General features: G+C 35.9%; 1 protein-coding gene across 4 annotated transcripts in view; it reads left to right on the top strand.

The window, feature by feature from the left end:
* FAM135A (family with sequence similarity 135 member A) overlaps positions 1-22707 on the top strand; it is a 140183-nt gene extending 117476 nt beyond the window's left edge. For all 4 annotated transcript variants that reach the window (XM_069599487.2, XM_069599484.2, XM_069599480.2 and 1 more), the window contains 5 exons: positions 271-368; positions 3264-3415; positions 5241-5351; positions 15285-15398; positions 20688-22707. In XM_069599487.2, the coding sequence (XP_069455588.1) occupies positions 271-368; positions 3264-3415; positions 5241-5351; positions 15285-15398; positions 20688-20893 (681 nt within the window). In that variant the 3' untranslated portion in view covers positions 20894-22707. The remainder of the gene's footprint in view (positions 1-270; positions 369-3263; positions 3416-5240; positions 5352-15284; positions 15399-20687) is intronic.
* Positions 22708-23158: the final 451 nt, after the last annotated feature.

The raw sequence follows: 23158 nt of genomic DNA, 5'->3' as shown, positions 1-23158 counted from the left end.
ATGCAAATAATTCATTAATTAAACCATTTTAAATAACCTTATGTTCAGTTCTATTAGTGGGCTAAACAGTCTAAACAAAGTATTAATGAGAAAACTGAGCCTTTTTTTCTGGAAATTCACTGCTTGTTCATTTTAGTATAATGAATATTATATTCACTAACTTCTCTAAAAAAAACTGGTGTTTAACATATTTTCAGTACCCAAATTAAAGGTAATGTTTATATTCAGTTTTTCCTGTGTATATAATGTGTATGTTTTGCTTTTGTTTAGAATGATACTTTTGCTGATTTTGATAGCATGACTGATCGCCTTCTGGATGAGATAATACAATATATTCAGATATATAGTCTAACAGTCTCAAAAATAAGGTAACTTTTCTAATTTATGTAACTTACTTTTATGTCTTTATGAATTATAGAAAAATTACACAGTCTGGAAATTTTTTGTCCTATTCTAAAATATAGTAGACAGCAATTCAAATTAATATAAAGAGAAAAAAATTAAAAGATTTTAGGGAAATAACTACATATTGTATAGTTCTGTTTATGTGAATTGGCCAGAATTGGCAGCATTATATAGAGAGAAGTAGATTAGTGATTACTTAGGACTGAGGGAGAAGGAGATGGGGGCCGATGATAAGTAAAGAATGTAGGGTTTCCTTTAAAGGTGGTGGAATGTTCTCAAATTTTTTATAGTGATGCTGCACTACTCTGTAAATACACTCAAAACCATTGAATTGTACACTTTCAGTGGGTGAATTGTACAGTGTATGAATTATATCGCAATAAAACTGCTCCCAAAAAGAAAAGTTGCAGGGAGATATATGTAAAGAAATGAAACTGTAAGAATATTTTCAGTGTCATGACTATACTTTGAGAGTACCCAAGCAAGAGATGATGATGAAACCAGTATGTCTCATTCTTTAATCACATGTTGTGAGTAGAAATGAGAGAGAGAAAAGTGATTGTTTCTTCTATTCCAGTAAGAAATAAATAAAAAACTAAAAGTAATCTTCTTGACTCAAAAGAGTAGAATAAGCTGATGGTTGTCATATCCCAGGTAGGTGAGAGGAGGAGGCTAGCTCTTTATACTATAGGCCTTTGTTCAGTCCATTTGCAGTTAGTATAGAGTAGGGACAAAGAGCAGAGAGAAGCAGGCTTTTATCTGAAGTCATTTTAGAAAAATGTTTCTCTTAGAATATGGTGGGAATTGTGAGTATGCTGTCGGGGGTGGAGGAGAAGAGATTTTTTTCTAATTTTGTCATTTATGGATTTTCATTTGTTTGCTAAATTTTCTGTAGTCATCTTTTATTCCTTTTATTAATTTGTTATTTTATGATGCGAAAGTAAGTCTGTTGTTTCAGTTTTTTTAATTCATCCACAAGAGTATGCCTCTTTTAGATTAGATTGTCAGTTATAGTGAGCCATAAAATCCAGAAGCTTGATCTAGCTGATTGACAACCATTTGATATCAGACTTGCCTTCCCAGCTTCAGGAAATTTGTCAGCTCCTCCCTAGTCGTTGTCTACAACCCGTTGCTGAGACAGCTCTCAGGCTCTCTTCTTTCACTGTTAATTGTCCCCAGGGATTCATGTACTGTCTATTGTAAAATAATGGGAAGCAGAAAAGGCTGTTTTGATTTAAGCTATTCCTTAGTAAAGATGAAGTCCTCTGTACTAGTTATAATTTTGGTATAATCTTATACGTAAGTAGGAAAATGCATGTATATTTCATGTGTCTTGAAATGCATTCAGTCAAAGAACTCCCCCAATGTGGAGTGTGGACCAAAAATAAGAGAAATGGAGATGTAATGTCTCCTAAATCATCCTCACTGATACGATTTCATTATTTTGTTTTAAATCATGACTTTAGTTCAGTTTAGTCGCTCAGTCGTGTCTGACTCTTTGCGACCCCATGAATTGCAGCACGCCAGGCCTCCCTGCCCATCACCAACTCCCGGAGTCCACCCAAACTCATGTCCATTGAGTCAGTGATGCCATCCAACCATCTTATTCTCTGTCGTCCCCTTCTCCTACCCTCAATCTTTCCCAGCATCAGGGTCTTTTCAAATGAGTCAGCTCTTCGCATGAGGTGGCCAAAGTATTGGAGTTTCAGCTTCAGCATCAGTCCTTCCAATGAACACCCAGGACTGATCTCCTTTAGAATGGACTGGTTGGATCTTCTTGCAGTCCAAGGGACTCTCAAGAGTCTTCTCTAACATCACAGTTAAAAAGCATCAATTCTTCTGCACTCAGCTTTCTTTATAGTCCAACTCTCACATCCATACATGACCACAGGAAAAACCAGAGCCTTGACCAGACAGACCTTTGTTGACAAAGTAACGTCTCTGCTTTTTAATATGCTGTCTAGGTTGGTCATAACTTTCCTTCCAAGGAGTAAGCGTCTTTTAATTTCATGGCTGCAGCCACCATCTGCAGTGATTTTGGAGCCCCCCCAAAAATAAAGTCTGACACTGTTTCCACTGTTTCCCCATCTATTTCCCATGAAGTGATGGGACCGGATGCCATGATCTATTAGTGTTCTGAATGTTGAGCTTTAAGCCAACTTTTTCACTTTCCTCTTTCATTTTCATCAAGAGGCTCTTTAGTTCTTCACTTTCTGCCATAAGGGTGGTATCATCTGCATATCTGAGGTTATTGATATTTCTCCTGGCAATCTTGATTCCAGCTTGTGCTTCCTCCAGCCCAGCTTTTCTCATGATGTACTCTGCATATAAGTTAAATAAACAGGGTGACGATTACAGCCTTGACGTACTCCTTTTCCTATTTGGAACCAGTCTGTTGTTCCATGTCCAGTTCTAACTGTTGCTTCCTGACCTGCACATAGGTTTCTCAAGAGGCAGGTCAGGTGGTCTGGTATTCCCATCTCTTTCAGAATTTTCCACAGTTTATTGTAATTGCTGTGTATACTTAAAAAGGAAAATTTATCATGTAGTCAATGTATTATTACTTTTTAAATATATTTCTAAGCAGTTGCAAACTAGGAGTAAAGATTTTCTGGTAAGTAATATCTTTTTTCTATAGATTAAATATATAAATTATATAATCATAGGAATTTTCTGCTACATTCTCACATTTTTTTCCTATAAAATGTACTTACATCATTTCAGAATATCATAGTTTTAAAACGTATTAGAAAATTTTATATTCTTAGTATTTCACATCTTTGTATAGTGATAGCAGCTTTGACTTTTGTTTTTAAAACTAATACTATGGGAGAAATGTCATTTTTTTTCTCTTATAGCTTTATTGGACATTCGTTGGGCAATTTAATAATCCGTTCAGTGCTTACAAGACCACGGTTTAAATATTACCTCAGCAGGCTTCATACCTTTCTTTCACTTTCTGGACCTCACCTTGGTACACTCTACAATAGCAGTGCTCTTGTTAATACAGGTAACAACTTTTATTGTTCAGTATAAAAAATATGGCCTGGGGAGATTTAAATCCAAATTTAATATTTTCTGGTGTTTATTTTAGAGCCAATTTGTCACATACTTAGAATTTCATAAAACAAAAGATGCAGCTATTTTTCTATTTTATCATGCATAAGAAATAAGCTGATAAAACTCATTTCAGAAAATGACATTCTATTGAGATATTTGTCAAGCCATAGGAGCATTTTTTTCTCTTGTTTTCATTACGCAATTATTTTCAGTAAATGTTAGTATTATAAACAGATTATTCTGTTATTCTATTAGTTGAACAGATAACATATATCTATAATTAACATATTATAAAGTTATAAAATATTTTATATAGAATGTTAACTCTGATTTTGACTTGATAACAGTAAAGGAATATTATGAGAAAATAAATTCTAAACTTTTTAAAATAAAAATTAAGACCTCAATTTTAATTAGAATAAATATTCTCATTAAAAAGATCTTGTACTTGATTTACGCTTATTTGGCTTTGTTTTTCCCTTAGAATTTTAAAATGGCTTTTCTAGTATAGTCAGTTGATTCTCATTGAAAGAATATATTAGGTTTCATCCTGACTTTCTTTCCTCAAGCCTTGAGACTCTTATTTTTATTTTCTACTCTACTTCTTTCATTGACAAATAAACCACATTTTCATTTGAAACTCATTTTGAAGGGTGGTTTTCAAAATCTGGCTTGTTCTAGATTTTTACAGTTTCAAAAGAGGGCAAGAGAAAAAAAAATGAAACATATAAATAATATAAAGTAGAATCCAGCATGAATAAGATGCAGTACTTTAAATTTATTTCCTTTAAATTTATTCCTTCACTAAACTTTTCCCCAGATAGGATTGTAGTTAGCAGCTTTAATCAAGTAAAAGGTTTTTTCCTCTTTTCCTTGTTCACCTCAGTAATGTTAGAATCAACAAAAGTACAAATGAATAGTCTGTAGTCTTAAAAACCAGCTCCAGGGTGATTGAGATTTTACTTAAGGGGAAGATGCACTTAAATACAGGAAATTGGACTTCCGTGATGGTCTGGTGGTTAAGAGTCTGCCTGCCAATGCAGGGCACACCTGTTCGATCCCTGGTCCAGGAAGATCCCACATGCCACAGAGCAACTAAACCCATGTGCCACAGCTACTGAGCCCATGCTGTAGTGCCTGCATGCCTCAACGAAAAGTACCCCTCACCAGCCACAACAATAGAGAGCCCGTTCACAGCAACGAAGACCCAGCACAGCCAAAAATAAATAAATACATAAATATTTTAAAATAAATACAGAAAACTGATAATATAAAGAAATACAATTAAATATGAAAATTTAATTATAATCTGTGTTATTAGAAAACATCATCTAATTTCTGATCCCAGGACTGAGCTGTGGTTGCTGTAAAGCCTCGGTGCTCAGGCATGTGGCGCTACGACTGTGTTTGAAGTTTTATCCCCCTTCACTTCATCTTAATTTGAACGAGTATATCTAAAGGTGTAATATCCCCAAATTTGTTCTACAGAGACCATTACCTGTTTAATTAGTAAATGAGATAGAAATAGCAAGCCTTCTGTCAACCATTAAAGCCTTCTGTCAACCATTAACCCATTGTTAACCTCAGTGTGTTTGTGTTTGTTTATTATTAGAAAATGGAAATATTTTGCAAATATATTTTTTATTCAACAAAATGCTAATTTGAGGAATATCATTTTAAAGTGAAATATGTATATTAAAATTAACCTTGTTATATGGTACTATGTTTTCCAGTTTATAACTCTCAAATATCTCATATCATTAATAACTTTCTAGGTCTGTGGTTTATGCAGAAATGGAAAAAATCAGGTTCTCTTTTACAATTGACATGTCGTGATCATTCAGACCCTCGCCAAACTTTCTTATACAAGCTTAGTAATAAAGCGGGTAAGTATATAGTAACAGTTTTAAAAATATGCACTTGAAAACCTGTTTTAAAATAAACCTTTAGCAAATAAGTTAACATGTGTTTCTGGTGATTAAAAAACTATCAATTGGTTGTAATTTCTTAATGAAATTAACTCACAAAAGCAAACAATTGATAGCATGATTTAATTTTTTATATGATTGTATTTATTTCTTGTGCATTGCACAGCTAGTCTGAGATTATCCTAAAAATTTTAGCATTTATAATTCATACCATGAGTTAGTTTTTGAACTAGGTTCATGTGCTTCTAGGTGCCCCCAACCCCAATCTTCAGCCCTTGTTTTAAACTGCCACGTATTTTTTTACTTTATTATTATAAGTATTTCTGGAAAATGTGAGAAACTGATGGCTACCCACTCTAGTATTCTCGGGTCTTCCCCAGTGGCTCGGATGGTAAAGAATCTGCCTGCAGTGCATGAGACCTGGGTTTGATCCCTGGGTCAGGTAGATCCCCTGGAGAAGGGAATGGCAACTCATTCCAGTATTCTTGCCTGGAGTATTCCATGGATAGAGGCTACAGTCTGTGGGGTCACAAAGAGTCAGACACGAGTACGCAACTAACATTTTCACTTTCAAACTATTAGTAGTTGTTCGTTCTGCAAATTCTGGCCACTGGATGAATTTGGTTAATCATCTCTCATTAAGTGAAAGAAAGTGAAAGTCGCTCAGTTCTATCAACTGTTTGTGATCCCATGGACTATACAGTCCATGGAATTTTCCAGGCCAGAATACTGGAGTGGGTAGCCTTTTCCTTCTCCAGGGGATCTTCCCAACCCAGGGATTGAACTCAGGTCTCCCACATTGCAAGTGGATTCTTTACCAGCTAAGCCATAAGGGAAGCCCAAGAATACTGGAGTGGTCCCTTCTTCAGTGGATCTTCCTAACCCAGGAATCAAACCAGGGTCTCCTGCATTGCAGGCAGATTCTTTACCAACTGAGCTATCAGGGGGCATTAACTAGTTATTAAATATGTTCCCTATCTTGCATGAATATTCTAAACTTTTACTCCTAGAAGTCCCCAGCTGGTCTCTCCCCATCCAGTCTCACTCTCTCTAAGTGACCTCACCTCTGACCTTTCGTCTCTCCCTGGCTTATCCTCGTACTCGTGTGTTCCCGGCACGCTCTTTCCAGTGTCCTTTGAAATCTCCACTTGCAGAAAACAGACTGCATTCATCTGTGTCTTCTGCACAGACCGTGATCTCTGCTTCCTGCAGAAAGTTCCCCAGCCTGCAGTCCCCAGCTCCCTGCTCCCCCTGGTGACTGAGCAGAGGAGTGGCGCACTTTTTCGCTGAAAGGCTGGACGGTACACATTTTGGCTTGTAGTCCGTGGGGTCTCAGTTGCAACAACTCAACATAGCATTGTAGCACAAAAATAGCTATAGCCAACACATGAGCTGATGAGTGAGTGTGGCTACGTTTCAAACAAATTTTGTTTATGAAAAAAGTAAAAAAGGCAACAGTCCAGATCACACAGGCCACACTGTACCACCTTTGTTGTAGAAGCAGCTGGACCTCTGATTTCTTGTTACTGAGGCGCACCTGGACGGGGAGCGCGTCCTCTTGCTCTCCATCCCAGCACAGCAGTTATTCCTCCACCGTCACATGAAACTGCTTCCTGTGAGGCTTATCCCACCCAGGCTCCGCTGCCTTCTTAAGTTATGATGACCTCCTGCCTGGTCCCTCCTTGCATGGTCATTGAGAACTTTGGTAGGAGTTCATTGACAAATATTAACTGCACAGTTATGCTTTAGGAAAATATATTTTTGGGATCTTAATATGCTTAATCCTGGCATCAATTTGATAATTCCACAAGCAGCTCTTTAAATGGTTTATCAGGCATTAAAGAGCCTTTCTCAACTCTGGTAACGTTCCATTCCACTCCACTGTGAAACCACACGTGGCTACACTCTACCCTGAAATTTCAACCAGTTTTTCGTTCTGTCGCTGTAATACCCTGTCTTCTTTGAACACACTCTTCCTTTGCTGTAGTCACGTCATACATGTTTGTGCTTCCCACGTTCCCTGCTTTTTCTACCACCATTCCTCACTGTGACTGCACATCTTTGCAGAACTAATCGTCTTCATTCTCTGAAATTATACTCCACACCATCACCTATCCAGAGCTTTCCTTGATGCCTTGTCTGATTTAATGTTCCTTCCCTGGTGGCTCACATGGTGAAGAATCGGTCAGCAATGCAGGAGACCCAGGTTCAATCCCTGGATTAGGAAAACCCCCTGGAGAAGGGAATGGCAACCCATTCCAGTATTCTTGCTTTGAGAATTCCATGGACAGAGGAGCTTGGTGGCCTAAAGTCTATGGAGTTGCAGAGAGTCACGCACAACTAGTACCCAGTATATACCTTCATATCCTGAGTCTTCTGTCTCTGGACAGCCCTCATTCCAGTCCTCATTTACCTGATAGATGTCTGTGCTTACATTTCAAACTAAATGTGTCTGAAACTGAACGTGTTTTCTTCTGCTGCTTCCTCTTCTTTCAACCTTTTCTAAATGGTACTTGTCCTCTGGATGACTTGGTGTGAAACATCTCAGTGTCATCTGTGGTGGATCCTACTTCTTTGTGTTTACCACATCCCGAGTTGAGTGTCATCTGTGAGCTGCTCTAACGTTACATATGTACCACTTTTATTATACTCATTACAGCTTATCTCATGTCAGTCATCTTTATGTCTCTTGGCCTTTTTTCCCTGAGTGGGATCTGTCATGACAACCCTTTCCCACCCACCCCCCTACATGTGCCCTCAATACTACTTACAGTACCCTCAAGAACCACTTAGCATAGTTCTTCCCAGTAGGGTGTTGGCTACAAAGCCATTAAATCAGTGATCTTTTCAATGTTATGTTCAGTATCCAAAAGCAGGTCAAATGTTGTATGGTAAGCTGAAAATCAAACCCATGTTTCTTAAGTAAGTTAAACTAGTAAACTTAAGCCCTAGCCTTTTAAATCTATTTTTCATCTTCATCCCTATCACCATGTCCTCCTCCTGCTCTTGAAACATCTGATATGAACACCAGGCAGATTTAGTCATTGAATACAGTGCACTTCATTTGAGTCTTATTTTATCCTTTTCAGGATTCTGCCTTAAATACTATTATGAATATGAGGAAGATAATTGGAAATGGTTATTTCATGTGTTATTGGTTATTAGAATCCGTGAAAGAAAGATTCTTTTTTCGGTGAAGTTTTATGATTTTGTTTCTAAGGGTACAAAGTAATGAGTTATTCACAGTATACAGAAATGTGTGCTTGATTCACAAAATCACAAGATATTCTTACAAGATCACATAGTTCTCATGTGGAAAAACTTAGACTGACTAGAACCGTTGCGTGTAGCTATGGAGTTTGTCCTACTGCTGCTGACAAGGTTTGTTGTTCAGTCACTAAGCCGTGTCTGACTCTTCGTGACCCCATGGACTGCAGCATGCCAGGCTCCTTTGTCCTCCACTGTCTCCTGAGGTGTTTGCTCAAATTCATGTCCATTGAGACAGTTGTTCTCTCTACCCATCTCATCCTCTCCTGCCCACTTCTCCTTTGACCTTCGATCTTTCCTAGCATCAGAGTCTTTTCCAATGAGTTGGCTCAGGTGGCCAAAATATTGGAACTTTAGCTTCAGCATCAGTCCTTCTAGTGAATATTCAGAGTTGATTGACTGGTTTGATCTCCTTGCTGTCCAAGGGACTCTTAAGAGTTTTCCCCAGCACTGCAGTTCGAAAGTATCAATTCTTTGGCACTCAGCCTTCTTTATGGTCCAGCTTTCATATCAGTACATGATGACTGTTGGAAAAACCATAGCTTTAACTGTATGGACCTTTATTGGCAAAGGGATGTCTCTGCTTTTTAATACACTGTCTAGGTTTGTCATAGTTTTCCTTCCAAGGAGCAAGAGTCTTTTAATTTCATGGCTGCAGTCACCATCCACAGTGATTTTTGAGCCCAAGAAAATAGTCTGTCACTGCTTCTGCTTTTTCCCCTTCTATTTGTCGTGAAGTGATGGAACAGGGTAGGAAATATATGAAAGGCAAAACTGAATGTAAATGTTCCCTGGGGTCTGTGTATTTATACTGCATTTTACAAAGTAACATGTAATTAGCAATAGTAATAATAGCAGGGCTTCCCCTGTGGCTCAGCAGTAAAAAAATCTGGCTACAGTGCAGGAGATGCAAGTATAATCCCTGTGTTGGGAAGATCCCCTCAAGAAGAAAATGGCAGCCCACTCTAGTGTTTTTGCCTGAGAAATCCCATAGATAGAAGAGCCTGATGGCCTCGGTCCATGGGGTCGCAAAAGAGTTGGACACAACTTAGTGAAAACAAGAAAAATAATAGCAACATAAAAACACAAGAGAGAGTATAACTGTAAAATTTTACTGTAAACATTCTGTAACCTATAGCATTCCCCTCTGAAAAGATATTTACGTTACTTCATAATTATTTGTAGATCTGAATAGATCTTTTGCACTTGAATTCTTTTCTAAGAATTAGTTATAATTTTGCTTACAAGTTACTGATTTATTATTTGCCTTATAATGTGTGGCAGGACTTTCATCTCCTCTCTGGTTGTACCAGCACTGTTTAGGAGCCAAACTTTGAAAGCACACGTAGATTCTAATTTTAGCAGAAACACTGACAAGTTTACTTAATCTAAATAACACTCAGTTTTTCCAGTGGTACAATGGGAATAATACTGTCGTTCTCACAAGACTGTTAAAGGTTAAACAAGATAATTCATGTAAAATAATCAGCATTCTGAATAATACAAAACTCAGTAAATATTAATTAGTAAAAACACCTCTACATTAAGAAGTACCTGAACTAAAATAGTATTATGGATTGATAAATCTGTTTGGGGAGTTTTTTTAGCAGAACTGTCAATATTGCTAGCTAGAAAATTATTCAAATGCCTTATTAAAGTACTGGCATGTCATACCTGTGAATGTGTTTAACTTTGTGATGTAGGAGCCCCGTTGCTCCCTTTGCAGCTGAGACACAGACACGAGAAGTGGCCTAGCCCCTGCCGCTGCACACCACCCAGTAGCAGCCCACATGGCCGGAGCAGGCATGCTAAGCCAGGAATGTGTGCTTTCAAGAGTTTGAGAAGGTTTTTCTAATTTTAGTTTTAAATATCAACAAATATTCATTAATTGATTTTAACTTATAATATTGTCATAGAAGTTGGAGCAAGTCTCTCCAAGCTATGTTCCCCCCCCCTTTTTTTTTGGATCATCTCAATGAAATATGAGTAGTCAATTCCTAGGAAACCTCTACACCTATATATGTACATATAATTCTTTACTCACAAGATAGAAATAGATGGGTTCACATCAGAAACTTTAAGTAAATATTAATAAACAGGAAAACATAGAGCAGCATGTACTTAACTGATTTACTTAGCCAGTATGCCATTCTCAGGTATTTTTAAACAGGAGCCCTGGTGATAACTGTTCTGTTATACTTTACTTTGCTAAAGCTAAATACAAAGTCTCGGATGCCTTGGTCCGATTATTGCTTCTGTTTCTTCTGAATGGCCAGTTTCCTGTTCTTTTGAGAAAGCCTAAAATCACCTGTCTAAAGCAAAATCAGACTCCTACCCTCTTCCCTTTTTTATTTAAGCAAGGCCTCCCCCATGGGTCTTCATTTTGAAACAGTCTTTTTATCTCTGCAACATATCATTGGGTAATAACTTTCCTTAATCAAAAGCTAGAACTAGAGCAATGTGGAAGGTAAACTGTAGATTAGGTGACAGTGGTACTGAATGGTCAGCATCACAGAGAAAGAAGAGTTGGGATGGTCCCAGCATTCCATGATGAGGCCTCAAAAATAGCCAAAGAACAAACTATCCATTGTTAGAATTTCAGAAACAAAATATCCTTATTTTAAGATCTTCCTAAATACATCTGCTTAGACTCTCTTTACCAGCTGTTGAATTCTGACAAATAAAATGTAACAATTAAAGAAGTCTCTTGCAGTACCACTTTGGCACAAAATAATTTTTTCTTACAGCAGATTACAGAGACGTGTAATAATAGGTATGATTTGATTTGTAATTAACATTAGTATTGTTTCTGAAAGTATAGGAAAGCATCAATATCAACTCACATTTTAAGAAGCGAATTCTTTCAAATGTGTTTAAAATAAATGAGTAAAAATAAGAACAGTTTAATATTGTGTAGAATATGTCCCTTTAGAAAGCATAGGATTTCTCAACCCCTCAGCACTTTGGATGTTCTGGGCGGAATGTTCTTTGTTGTCAGTCTGTCCTGTGCATTGTAGGACGTTTAGCAGCATCCCTGGTCTCTGCCCAATAAATAGTGCACACATACCTTAGCCCCTCATGTCCTAGCCCCTGCTTGTGAGAAACAGCATTGTCTCTGGACACTACTAAATGTTCCCTGAGGTGCAAAACCACCAGTTCAAAACAGCTATTTTTGTCAATTCCAGAAAATAAACAGAGATGAGTCAATATGAATTGCTTTGTGCATGAGTGCTAAGTCACTTCAGTTATATCTGACTATGACCCTATGGACTATAGCCCACCAGGCTCCTCTATCCATGGGATTCTCCAGTGAATTGCTTTAAAGCTCATTAAATTTTTCAGGAAAAACAAATGAGCAGTCAAAAGTATCAGGAAGACTAAAATAATGAAGATGAAATTTACTATTACAATGTTCACTCATACATAAGTCATGTAATTATACAGTCTAGAAAAATTTTGAACATTTACTTTTTATCTTTTTCATGGCAATCCTGAAAAGCAGCTAAAATATTTAGAAATGTTTCTAGTTAAACTGTCTCATTCTACAGATGGGAAAAGAGTATTACTTTACCAAGTTAGAGGTAACTTTTCAACCAAGAATTAGTCACCTTGAGCTGAGTGAAGGTCAGTGGACAAGGCTGTCTTTGAGCAGGTAGAGTCAGTGCAGGTGCACAGAGGATGAACCTACAGTACAAGGCTCCCCAAACACAGCCCTGAGATGTGTCCATCAGCTGGACTTTGCTCAGATGAAGTGCTGCAGTGATTCCCACCAGCACTGCACCTCGGGGACCAGCATGTTTCTCTTTGAGCTTTTGCCCTCTCCAGCCAACACTGCTACACAGGAATGGAAACAGAAGACTCAAAAAAGGGGCCAGAGTCTGTTTCACTTGGCTAATGCAAAAAGCAGGCCTTCCATATAGGATGCTCATTATCAGTAAAAAATACATTGTTGTTGAAAACATGTTATTAAAATAATTCAATTTAAAATGCATTTTTAAAGTACAGTGCCTTTTTAAAGTACAGTGCTATCTTGGAAATCACATTTTAAAATACAACAGTATTGTGTATCTATATCAATGTTAGTGTCTTTGATTGTATTTATTTTATCATCATGGAATCAAAGAGCGTAAGGGTTTCTTGAACACCCCCTCTTCTTGGTTTGCATACTTTCACTCCACCGAGCTGCCTGAACCTAGGAGACACCAGCGCTCCTCTAAAGGGTCTAAATCATCTAAAGCAGTGATTCTGAGCCCGAATGCCATTATTTCTGTAGAAACACAGCAGAATCTCTGCAAAGAGTGACTATGTGGGAAAATATACTTAAATTTTAATTTAATGACTATAATTTTTATAATATAAACTATAGAAATACAGTGCCAGTAAATGGGGTGGTAATTGGAAGGGAGCATAAAGTCCAAGGACAGATTTGTTGAATGAGTGACTCTTTTTAACATGAGAGAGATGTAATATTTTACATACTGGTAAAAATTTAAAAGATGCTGGTGTTTTAAGAAAAAGTACAGAAATGACCGTTATTGAGCAAGGCTGCCACAGGCTGTGCAGCATCATTCCTGTCAATGTGATGGGAGTGATGCCCCCAGAGCTGTGCAGTGTGGTTGCCTTTACAGAGGACACACATGTTAGGTAATAGAAAAAGCCAACTGTGCTATTACATGGCTGGTTTCATGCAGCTCAGGATAAAGTTTCAGTTCAGAGCGTCAGATTTAGGAAGCACAGCACCTAACTGGGTTAGAAGTGAAAATGATGTGCCATGGGATGGTGGCTTTCACATTTTTTGGCTTGTTGACCCCTTAAAAGAATTTTGAAACAGTTTGTATCCCCTTGTATATATTTATAGTGATACCTACAACTATTTTCTATAATTTTAAATAGTTGCGAGGGATATATTTTCTGGCATGTGAGGTAGTATACATTTACTATAATTGTATTTTCATAAAAATGTAAAGATTTAGAGCTATAAATTTAGCTCATTTCATTTGTGGGAAATATGTGCCGTGACATCTAATTGACACAGTCATTTCTTAACTGTCAAACAATCTATCAAACTTTTTGTAAGAGAAAATAAGACTTCATTCATTTTTGGCTTGATTCTCCCTGGGTATGTACCATGAGAAGATCTGAAATAGATTGGAGAAATATCTTTCTCTCATAAGGTAGGAGAAGGAAAAATCATTTTTAGAAAAGTGCTCATATGGAAGCTGGGATCTAGAAACCAGTTTTCTTAAAGATGTAAATGTTCATCTGCCCCATGGAGTCTTAAATTACCCCAAAGGGTAAGTGTATGCCAGCTTGAAGACCTCTGCTTAGTTCACACAGATGATTCCCAGAGTTGTGCCAGTGAAGACACTGGTTTCAAATAATGTCAGAGGGAAATGAATTTGTCTCATGAAATGTGAGAATGAAGGGGAAATTTTTTTCTTAATCTTTCTAAAATATAATTTTTAAAATGTTTATGCAACTGAGTTAATTCCTATTATAGCCATTCTGTTATTTCACTTACATTCCTAGAATTTTATATATTCAAGTGGCCACAAAGTAGTATCTTCTCATAGACAAAAGAAGGGATGATGACCTTACATTTGGCACAGAAGGTATATACCATTTCACCTGGCTGTGTGTCAGTCTAAACTCTTCTCATCATTAGGGTCCTTAAATTCCAGGGAAGACAGGGAGCTTCTATGAAGGCTTTTTATATTCTGGATCCACAGTAGTCCCCACAATCGACTGTCTCTAAGAATCTGAATTTCAGGGCACAAAAAGTATCAAAATTTTATTCTGGAACATTCCAAAACAAAATTTTATGTACAAAATAACCAATTATAATGTGTTACTAATATCTATTTGTACCTTATTTAATTAATCACATAAAATTTGATTTTGTATTTACTGATCTGAGCCAGATAGTAAAATTAGAACATCACTAGTATTAAAGTGGTCAGGAATGTAGTTTCAGTATTTAAATGAGTTATTTAGCAAAGCATCCCAAGGACAAAAGCCCTAAATTCACCTAGTTTACTGAAAAATTAAAAAATTTAAATAGACCTAATTAAAAAGTCTATTGAATGGATCATAAAATTTTTTATTAAAAATTCAAAGTATTTATCATCTTGACATCATGCTTAAATAAGGAGAAAATATAAGTAATATTGGGCAAGGGTCAAATGCAAACTTAAAGTAAAAAGTCAGCTTTAAATGATTTTGTACAGAGTGTTTTGTTTTTATGGAAGAGTGTATTTTTGTTACCTTGGGAAATAATTCTGAATATTGATGAATATCCTTTGGAAATAAGATTATGAAATAAGAACACTATGGTAAAATTTCAGTCCACATATCCAGTTCCTCCCTCACCCCCATACCACAACCCTTGCCCTCTCTCAGTGCAGACACACAGTTCTCATATCAGCACATAAACTACGTAAATGAAACTGGCAGTTTTGGTAGAGAATACCTAGAAATTTGGAGAAGGAATTCATCAGGTACTTAAAAAGGCATAAACTTAATACTACTGAGAAAGTACATGTATGGTCACTTAATATGATACTAGTAAGTTACTTAAAATCTGGTTAATTATTGCACTGTAACTCAGTATTTTTTTCTTCACAGGGCTTCACTACTTCAGAAATGTTGTATTAGTGGGATCTCTGCAAGATCGCTATGTTCCTTATCATTCTGCCCGCATTGAAATGTGCAAGACAGCTTTGAAGGACAAACAGTCAGGTAATGAAGTAAATTAGAAATATTTAAGAGAGTTCTGTCTACATATGAGTCTCTCCCAAATTTTTCTTGCATTCATGTTCTCTCTGCTTTCTCTTGTCCTTGCTTTCCTCTGACTTCCTTTTCCACCTGCTGATAGTAACAGCTATCCTTTCTCCATTTTCTTTCATTTGTTTTCTTCTGCCATGTAAGATGTAAGAACAACAGTAGTTGTTCTTTTGAAATCCCTTTTTCATATAATTACAAATGCTTCTCCATTTTACTGCTTCAGAAGTAATTTATGCTTCAGTTTCCTCTGGTTTCTTGGGATTGGTGGTTGCAGTAAAGGTCATGCTGCCTGTTTGGCAATGCTTTACTGTTAGTCAAAGAGTAAAGTAACTATACTTGTTGGCAGCAAGCAGACAAGTCAAGAAAAAAAAGAGAGGACCAAATAAAATGAAAAATGAAAGCAGAATAGTTACAACATCTGACACCACAAAAATACAAAGATCCTAAGAGACTGTGAACAATCATACACCAATAAAATGGACAACCTAAAAGAAATTGATACATTTCTAGAAATGTAAAATCTCCACAATATGAACATAATATAATAGAAAATATGAAATATGAAATATGAATAGAAAATATGAAATATGAAAATAGAAAATATGAACATAATTTGAGCAGTGGAATTTAATCAGAAAAAAAAAACCCTCCCAACAAATAAAAATACAGGATCACACAGATTCATTGGTAAATTCTACCAAAAGTTTGAATAGAGGTAATAGCTATCCTCAAACTATTCTAAAAATTGAATGTGAAGAAAGATTTACATTATTCTACAAAGCCAGCATCACCCTGATACCAAAACTGGACAAAGGCACTACAAAAAAGGAAAATTACAAGCCAGTATCATTGATGAACATAGAAGCAAAAATCCTCAACAAAATATTAGCAAACCAAATTCAGCAATGTATTAAAGGGATCACAAATCAAAAGTGGGACTTATCCTAGGGATGCAAGGATAGTTCATTATCTGCAAATTAATTGATGTGATACATCACATTAACAAATGATAAAAAACACACGATCATCTCAGTAGATGCTGAAAAAGTGTGACAAAATTCACCATCCATTCATGGTGAAAACTCGCCACAGTGAGTATAAAGAGAATATATCAACATAATGAAGCCCATTTATGGGAAACAAAACCCAAAGCTAACTTCATATTCAATGGTGAAAGCTAAAAGCATTTCCTCTCAGAGGAATAAATCCATTCTTGCCACTTTTATTCAGATAGTATTGAAAGGCCAGAAAACTAAGATCATGGCCTCTGGTCCCATCACTTCATGGCAAATAGATGGGGAAACAGTGGAAACACTGACAGACTTTATTTTCTTGGGCTTCCAAATCACTACAGCCAGGAAATTAAAAGATGCTTGCTCCTTGGAAGAAAAGCTATGACGCACGTAGACAGCACATTTAAAAGCAGAAATATTACTTTACCGACAAAGAGTCGGACATGACTGAGTGACTGAAAAACAACAACTCATAGCAGTCAGACAGAAAGAGAAGTAAAAGTCATCCAGACTAGAAGAAAAGAAGTAAAACTGTTATTGTTTGCAGATGTCATGATACTGTTTGCTTTTCTATACACTGATAATGAACTGTAAGAAAGAGAAAGCAAGAAAACAGTCCTGTTTGAAACTGCATCCAAAACAAAATCCCTAGGAATAAACTTAACCAATCAGATGAAAGGCCCCTGTAGTCAAAGCTATGATTTTTCCAGTAGTCATGTATGGATGTGAGAGTTGGACCATAAAGAAGGCTGAGTGCTGAAGAATTGATGCTTTTGAACTGTGGGTTTGGAGACGATTCTTGAGAGTCCCTTGGACTGCAAGGAGATCAAACCAGTCAATGCTAAAGGACAACAATCCTGAATATTCATTGTAGGGACTGATGTTGAGGCTGAAGCTCCAAGACTTTGGCCACCTGATGCGAAGAGCCAACTCACTGGGAAAAACCCTGATGCTGGGAAAGATTGAAGGCAGAGAAGGGGATGACAGAGGACAAAATGGTTGGATGGCATTACCAACTCAATGAACATGAGTTTGAGAAAGCTCCAGGAGATGATAAAGGACAGAGAAGCCTGGCATGGTACAGTGCACAGAGTCGCAAAGAGTCGGACATGACTGAGCGACTAAAAAGTAAAACTCATAGCAATCAGACAGAAAAAAAATTAAAAGTCATCCAAACTAGAAGAGAAGAACTAAAACTGTTACTGTTTGCAGATGTCATGATACTATTTGCTTTTCTCTATACACTGATAATGAACTGTAAGAAAGAGAAAGCAACAGTCCTATTTGAAATTGCATCAAAAACAAAATCCCTACAAATAAACTTAACCAATGAGATGAAAGACCTATATTCTGAAAACTATGAAACGCTGATGAAGGAAGTTGAAGATGATAGAAAGAAATGGAAAGATATCCATGGATTAGAAGAATTAACACTGTTAAAATGTCTATTTTATTGCCCCCAGGCAATTTACAGGTTCAAAATGATCCTCATCAACATACAGTGGCATTTTTCACAGAACTAGAATGAATAATCCTAAAACATATATGGAACCAAAAAAGATCCCAGATAAACAAAGCAATCTTGAGGGGAAAAAAAAAAAGAGCCACGCTGGAAAGTCACACTCCCTGACTTCAGACTATGCTATAAAACTACAGTACTCAGAACACCATGGTGCTGGCAAAAAACAGCCACAGAGATCAACTGAACAGAATAGAGTCCCCAGACATAAACCCACACACCTATGGTCAGTTAATCTGTGACAAAAGAGGCAAAGACATACAGTGGGGAAAAGATCATCTCTTCAATAAGTGGTACTAGAAAAACTAAGCAGCTACATGTAAAAAGATGAAAATAGAACATTTTCTCACAACATATAAAAAATTAAACTCAAAATGGATTAAAGATATAAATACAAGATCAGAAACCATAAAAGTCCTATAAGAAAACATAGGCAAAAAAAAAAAATAGAACACTATTCGACACAAGTCATAGCAGTATTTGCATCTGTCTCCTCTCAATGGGCTTCCTAAGTGGCGTTAGTGGTAAAGAAGCCACAAAAGCAAAAATAAACGAATGAGACCTAAATAAAACTTTCAGTGTTAACGCTCATGCACAGCAAAGGAAACCATCAAAAAAACAAAAAGACCACCTGCTGAATGGGAGAAAATACTTGCAAATGATGTGACCAGTAAACCAAATTATATAAACAGCTCATACAACTCAACATCAAAAACAAAAACAAACCGATTATAAAATGGGCAGAACACCTGAACAGACATTTCTCCAAGGAAAACATACAGATGGTCAACAGGTACATGAAAAGCCGCTCACCACTGCTAATCATCAGGGAAATGCAAATCAAGATCACAATAATAAATGTTGGTGAGAATGTGGAGAAAAGGGAACCCTTATATATTTGTAGTGGGAATGTAAACTGATTCAGCCATTGTGGCAAACAATATGGAGTTTCTTCAAAAAATTAAAAATAGAACTACCATATGATCCAGTAATTCCACTTCTGGGTATATTGCCAAAGAGAAAGAAAACACTAATTCCAAAAGATATATGCACCCAATAGTCATAGCAGCATTGTTTATAGTAGTCAAGATATGGAAGCAACCTGTGTCCATTAACAGATGAATCGATAAAGAAGATGTGATACATATATACAGTGGAATATTACTCAGCCATTTAAAAGAATGGAATATTGCCATTGTAACAACGTGGATGGACCTAGAAGCATTATGCTTAGTGAAATAAGTCAGAGAAAGATAAATATACAACGTGTTATCACTTATTTGTGGAATCTAAAAAATAAAGCAAATGATTAAATATAACAAGAAACAAATTCACAGCTACAAAGAACAAGCTAGTGATTACCACTGGGGAGAAGGATGGGGGAGGGGCAAGACATGCGTAGATACCAACTACTATGTGTAAAACAAACTATAAGACTATACATGCATGCTAAGTCGCTTCAGTTGTGTCTAACTCTGTGACCCTATGGACTCTAGCCTACCAGGCTCCTCTGTCCATGGGATTCTCCAGGCAAGAATACTGGAGAGAGTAGCCATACCCTCCTCCAGGGGATCTTCCCAACTCAGGGATCGAACCCATGTATCTTATGTCTCCTGGATTGGCAGGGGGCTTCTTGACCACTGATACTACCTGAGAAGACACAGTAATATACAGTACAAGGAATGTAGCCAATATTTTATAGTAACTTTAAATGGAGTATAAGCTATGAAAATATAGAATCAATGTATACTTGAAACTAATATAATGCTGTAAATCAACTATACTTCAATTTTAAAAAGAAATTTTTAAAACCTTTTTTGTAAATCTGTATGATATTAATCCCTCTTTTAAACACTTGTCTCTCTTCTTTCTCCAAATATACTTCTGTATACTATTCCCTTCTCATCATTCCTCCAGACTACATCCTTCCTCTTCTCTGAAATTTAAAACCTTCATCCCTAAAATTCATGTTTGATGGATATATGTTAGCACTCATCTGTTAATAATGAAGTAATGTATGAGCATTAAAAATGGTCTTGCCCCTTTTAAGGCAGTTTGTGCTTTTATGTGTATATGTATGTAAACTTTATTATTTATGCTTTGCATGCTCTCAATAAATCCATTGTAAGAATTAACCAGAAAGAGAGAAAGGAACACAGCTTTGAAATTAAAACCAAAACCAAGCATTAAATAAACCTCCAGGCCAAAAAATAAAAAGAATTCTGTTTGATCTTTGAGCTAACTCAAATTGTTCTTCTGATTATGGAAAGTTACTATTCTTTCTCAAAATAATTTGGAAATATATGGAATAATGTTAACTGCTATGGAAACTTTTTTAAAGTGTTTGCTCTAGACTCAGGTTTTAAATTTAGTCTTGTCAGAATGTCTCATCATGGCTGCTCTACAGTTGTTAAGAGACTTCATGTTGAAGAAAACTATTTGCTCTATTATATTCATTATTTTTAATTAATATCAAGTTGATAAAAACTGTATAATAAATTTGTTATTTTAGTTGGCTAAAATGTGATCATTTATATTTTCTCTACAATAGTCTCAAAAATTATATTCAAGCAAAAAATCCTTTTAAAAGACATTTTTCTGCTTTAAATGGAAATAATGTAACTAAATGTTTTAAATTATATAAAAGTTGGAGAAGAATTTTTTTCAGTTCTTTTTGTGAACTGATTTTCCTTTTTTATATTTGTCCCATAGGACAGATCTATTCAGAAATGATCCACAACTTACTTCGCCCAGTTCTGCAAAGCAAGGACTGTAACTTGGTTCGATATAATGTCATCAATGCATTGCCCAATACAGCTGATTCACTCATTGGCAGAGCTGCACATATAGCTGTTCTGGATTCAGAAATATTTTTAGAGAAATTCTTTCTGGTTGCTGCCCTCAAATATTTCCAATAGAATTAAAAACATTGGTAGAGACTTGACAATTACCTCATTCAACAATGATTTAGATAATCTATTATAATAAACTATAGATGCTGATAAGTTCTAAGAAATATTTATACCTTTTTATATGGAAGATAATTTATATCATCCATCTTTAGAGCTTTTTAAACATCAACTTTACTTTCTAGGTAATGTGCCTGTGCAATATTTTTTAATTTCATCTTTTTACTTTTCTATTACTTTTTCATATATTTTGCTACATAAGTATTTCAGTGAAACTTTAAGCCCATATGTATGTGTGATTGTTTTATTATTGGCTTTCCGCAATCTTTACATCAGACACATCATATTAAAGGCCATTATTGCTGGAATCACTCCAAAATCACTGCAGATGGTGACTGCAGCCATGTAAAAGACGCTTGCACCTTGGAAGAAAAGCTATAACCAATCTAGACAGCATATTAAAAAAGCAGAGACATTACTTTGCTGACAAAGGTCCATCTAGTCAAAGGTATGGTTTTTCCAGTAGTCACGTATGGATGTGAGAGTTGGACAATAAAGAAAGCTGAGCGCCGAAGAATTGATGCTTTTGAACTGTGGTGTTGGAGAAGACTCTTGAGAGTCCCTTGGACTGCAAGGAGATCCAACCAGTCCATTCTAAAGGAGATCAGTCCTGGGTGTTCATTGGAAGGACTGATGTTGAAGCTGAAACTCCAGTATTTTGGCCACCTCATATGAAGAGCTGACTCCTTGGAAAAGACCCTGATGCTAGGAAAATTGAAGGGAGGAGGAGAAGGGGACGACAGAGGATGAGATGGTTGGATGGCATCATTGACTCAACGTGCTAGACAGGGAAGCTCTGGGAGTTGGTGATAGACAGGGAAGACTGGTGTATCGTAGTGCATTGGGTCACAAAGGGTCAGACACAACTGAGTGACTGAACTGAACTGAATTGCTAGAATAGCATGGGATTTTAAATTTTCTACTATGGGGGTATTATTTAGTTAGTCATAAATTTTACTTTTAACATTTTACTATGTTTAACTGGAAATAAAGTTATGGCTGCTAAAATATATTTTTTGAAATCAACTATTTTGCCCTCTCAAACCGGGTAGTTCATATATGACAATGTTATAAAAGTTTTCTATAAAAAGTTATTATTACTGTGGCTAGTAAACATCTGTCATGCCTATTAAAATATATTTTCTACAGGTGATTTCAACATTATTTCTCATATTGACTTTTATTACTGGAACTTTTCATGTTCATGTTAGCAGCATCTAGAGATTTTTTGAATGTTTGAATGCCCTCTGCCTTGATTTGGTTGGAATTTTGCTAAATTTGGTAATGTTGCTTGAACTTTCTGAGTACATTTCTTTACATTTTTCATGGACTTCCTTGTATGTACATAATAATTAAATGTTGAAATTTATGAAATACTTTTATGAATTTAGATAATTTTTAAATATTGCTAAAATTTGTTGAACTAAAGAGTAATGTAAATATAATAATTCATGGAACAAAATAATTAACTTTACATGTTTGGTGACACAGATGCAAATGTTTTGATATATGGAGATGTTAAGTCTCTTGACTTTACTCAAGGTGCTGAATAGCATTAAATTCACTATTTTCCTTTCCTGTTTTACTTGTGAAAATGATAATGTACTAAGGATAGATAGATAGGTCTATTTGCATTTACCAGTTGTGATAGAAGGCTTTTGTAAATATGTATTGTAAAATTGATGCATGTTTATTTTTAGCATTGTGTTATTGCCTCTGCTGCTAATAAATGAACAAATGACTATCTAGAGGAACAGCTAAAACAGTTGCTTATTTTCAGAATACTAGAGGTATATTTTTATTTATAATTGGATAGACTATGTTAATTAACTTTATAGGACAGTGTGATTGTGTAACTTATACCTTTGTGAACTATTTTTATAATTTATATCATTTGCATATGTTAAAACATATTTCATTATGCTCCATAATTGTTTTTTAAAAAAACATATGAAAATTTTTGAATTGAATAAGCAATAATATACCAAGTGCATTATAACTGGAAAATGTAAATGCATTATTCACCCTGTATTTTTGCTACACACATTTTTTCATCTTGACATTCCTTGGTTCTGAATTTAAAGTACCATACTTTTTTCTTGTATTTCTTTTCATTTCTTATTTTTAACTAAAAGAAGTTTCACTTATAAGTTTGAATAATCTTCTGGGTTTATCAAAGTATTCATTCTTATTCATAATCATACTGTTGTTTTT

This window comes from Ovis canadensis, chromosome 9, assembly GCF_042477335.2.
Source record: "Ovis canadensis isolate MfBH-ARS-UI-01 breed Bighorn chromosome 9, ARS-UI_OviCan_v2, whole genome shotgun sequence".
Classification (NCBI taxonomy): Eukaryota; Metazoa; Chordata; class Mammalia; order Artiodactyla; family Bovidae; genus Ovis; species Ovis canadensis.
This window is presented reverse-complemented; position numbering and strand designations above follow the sequence as displayed.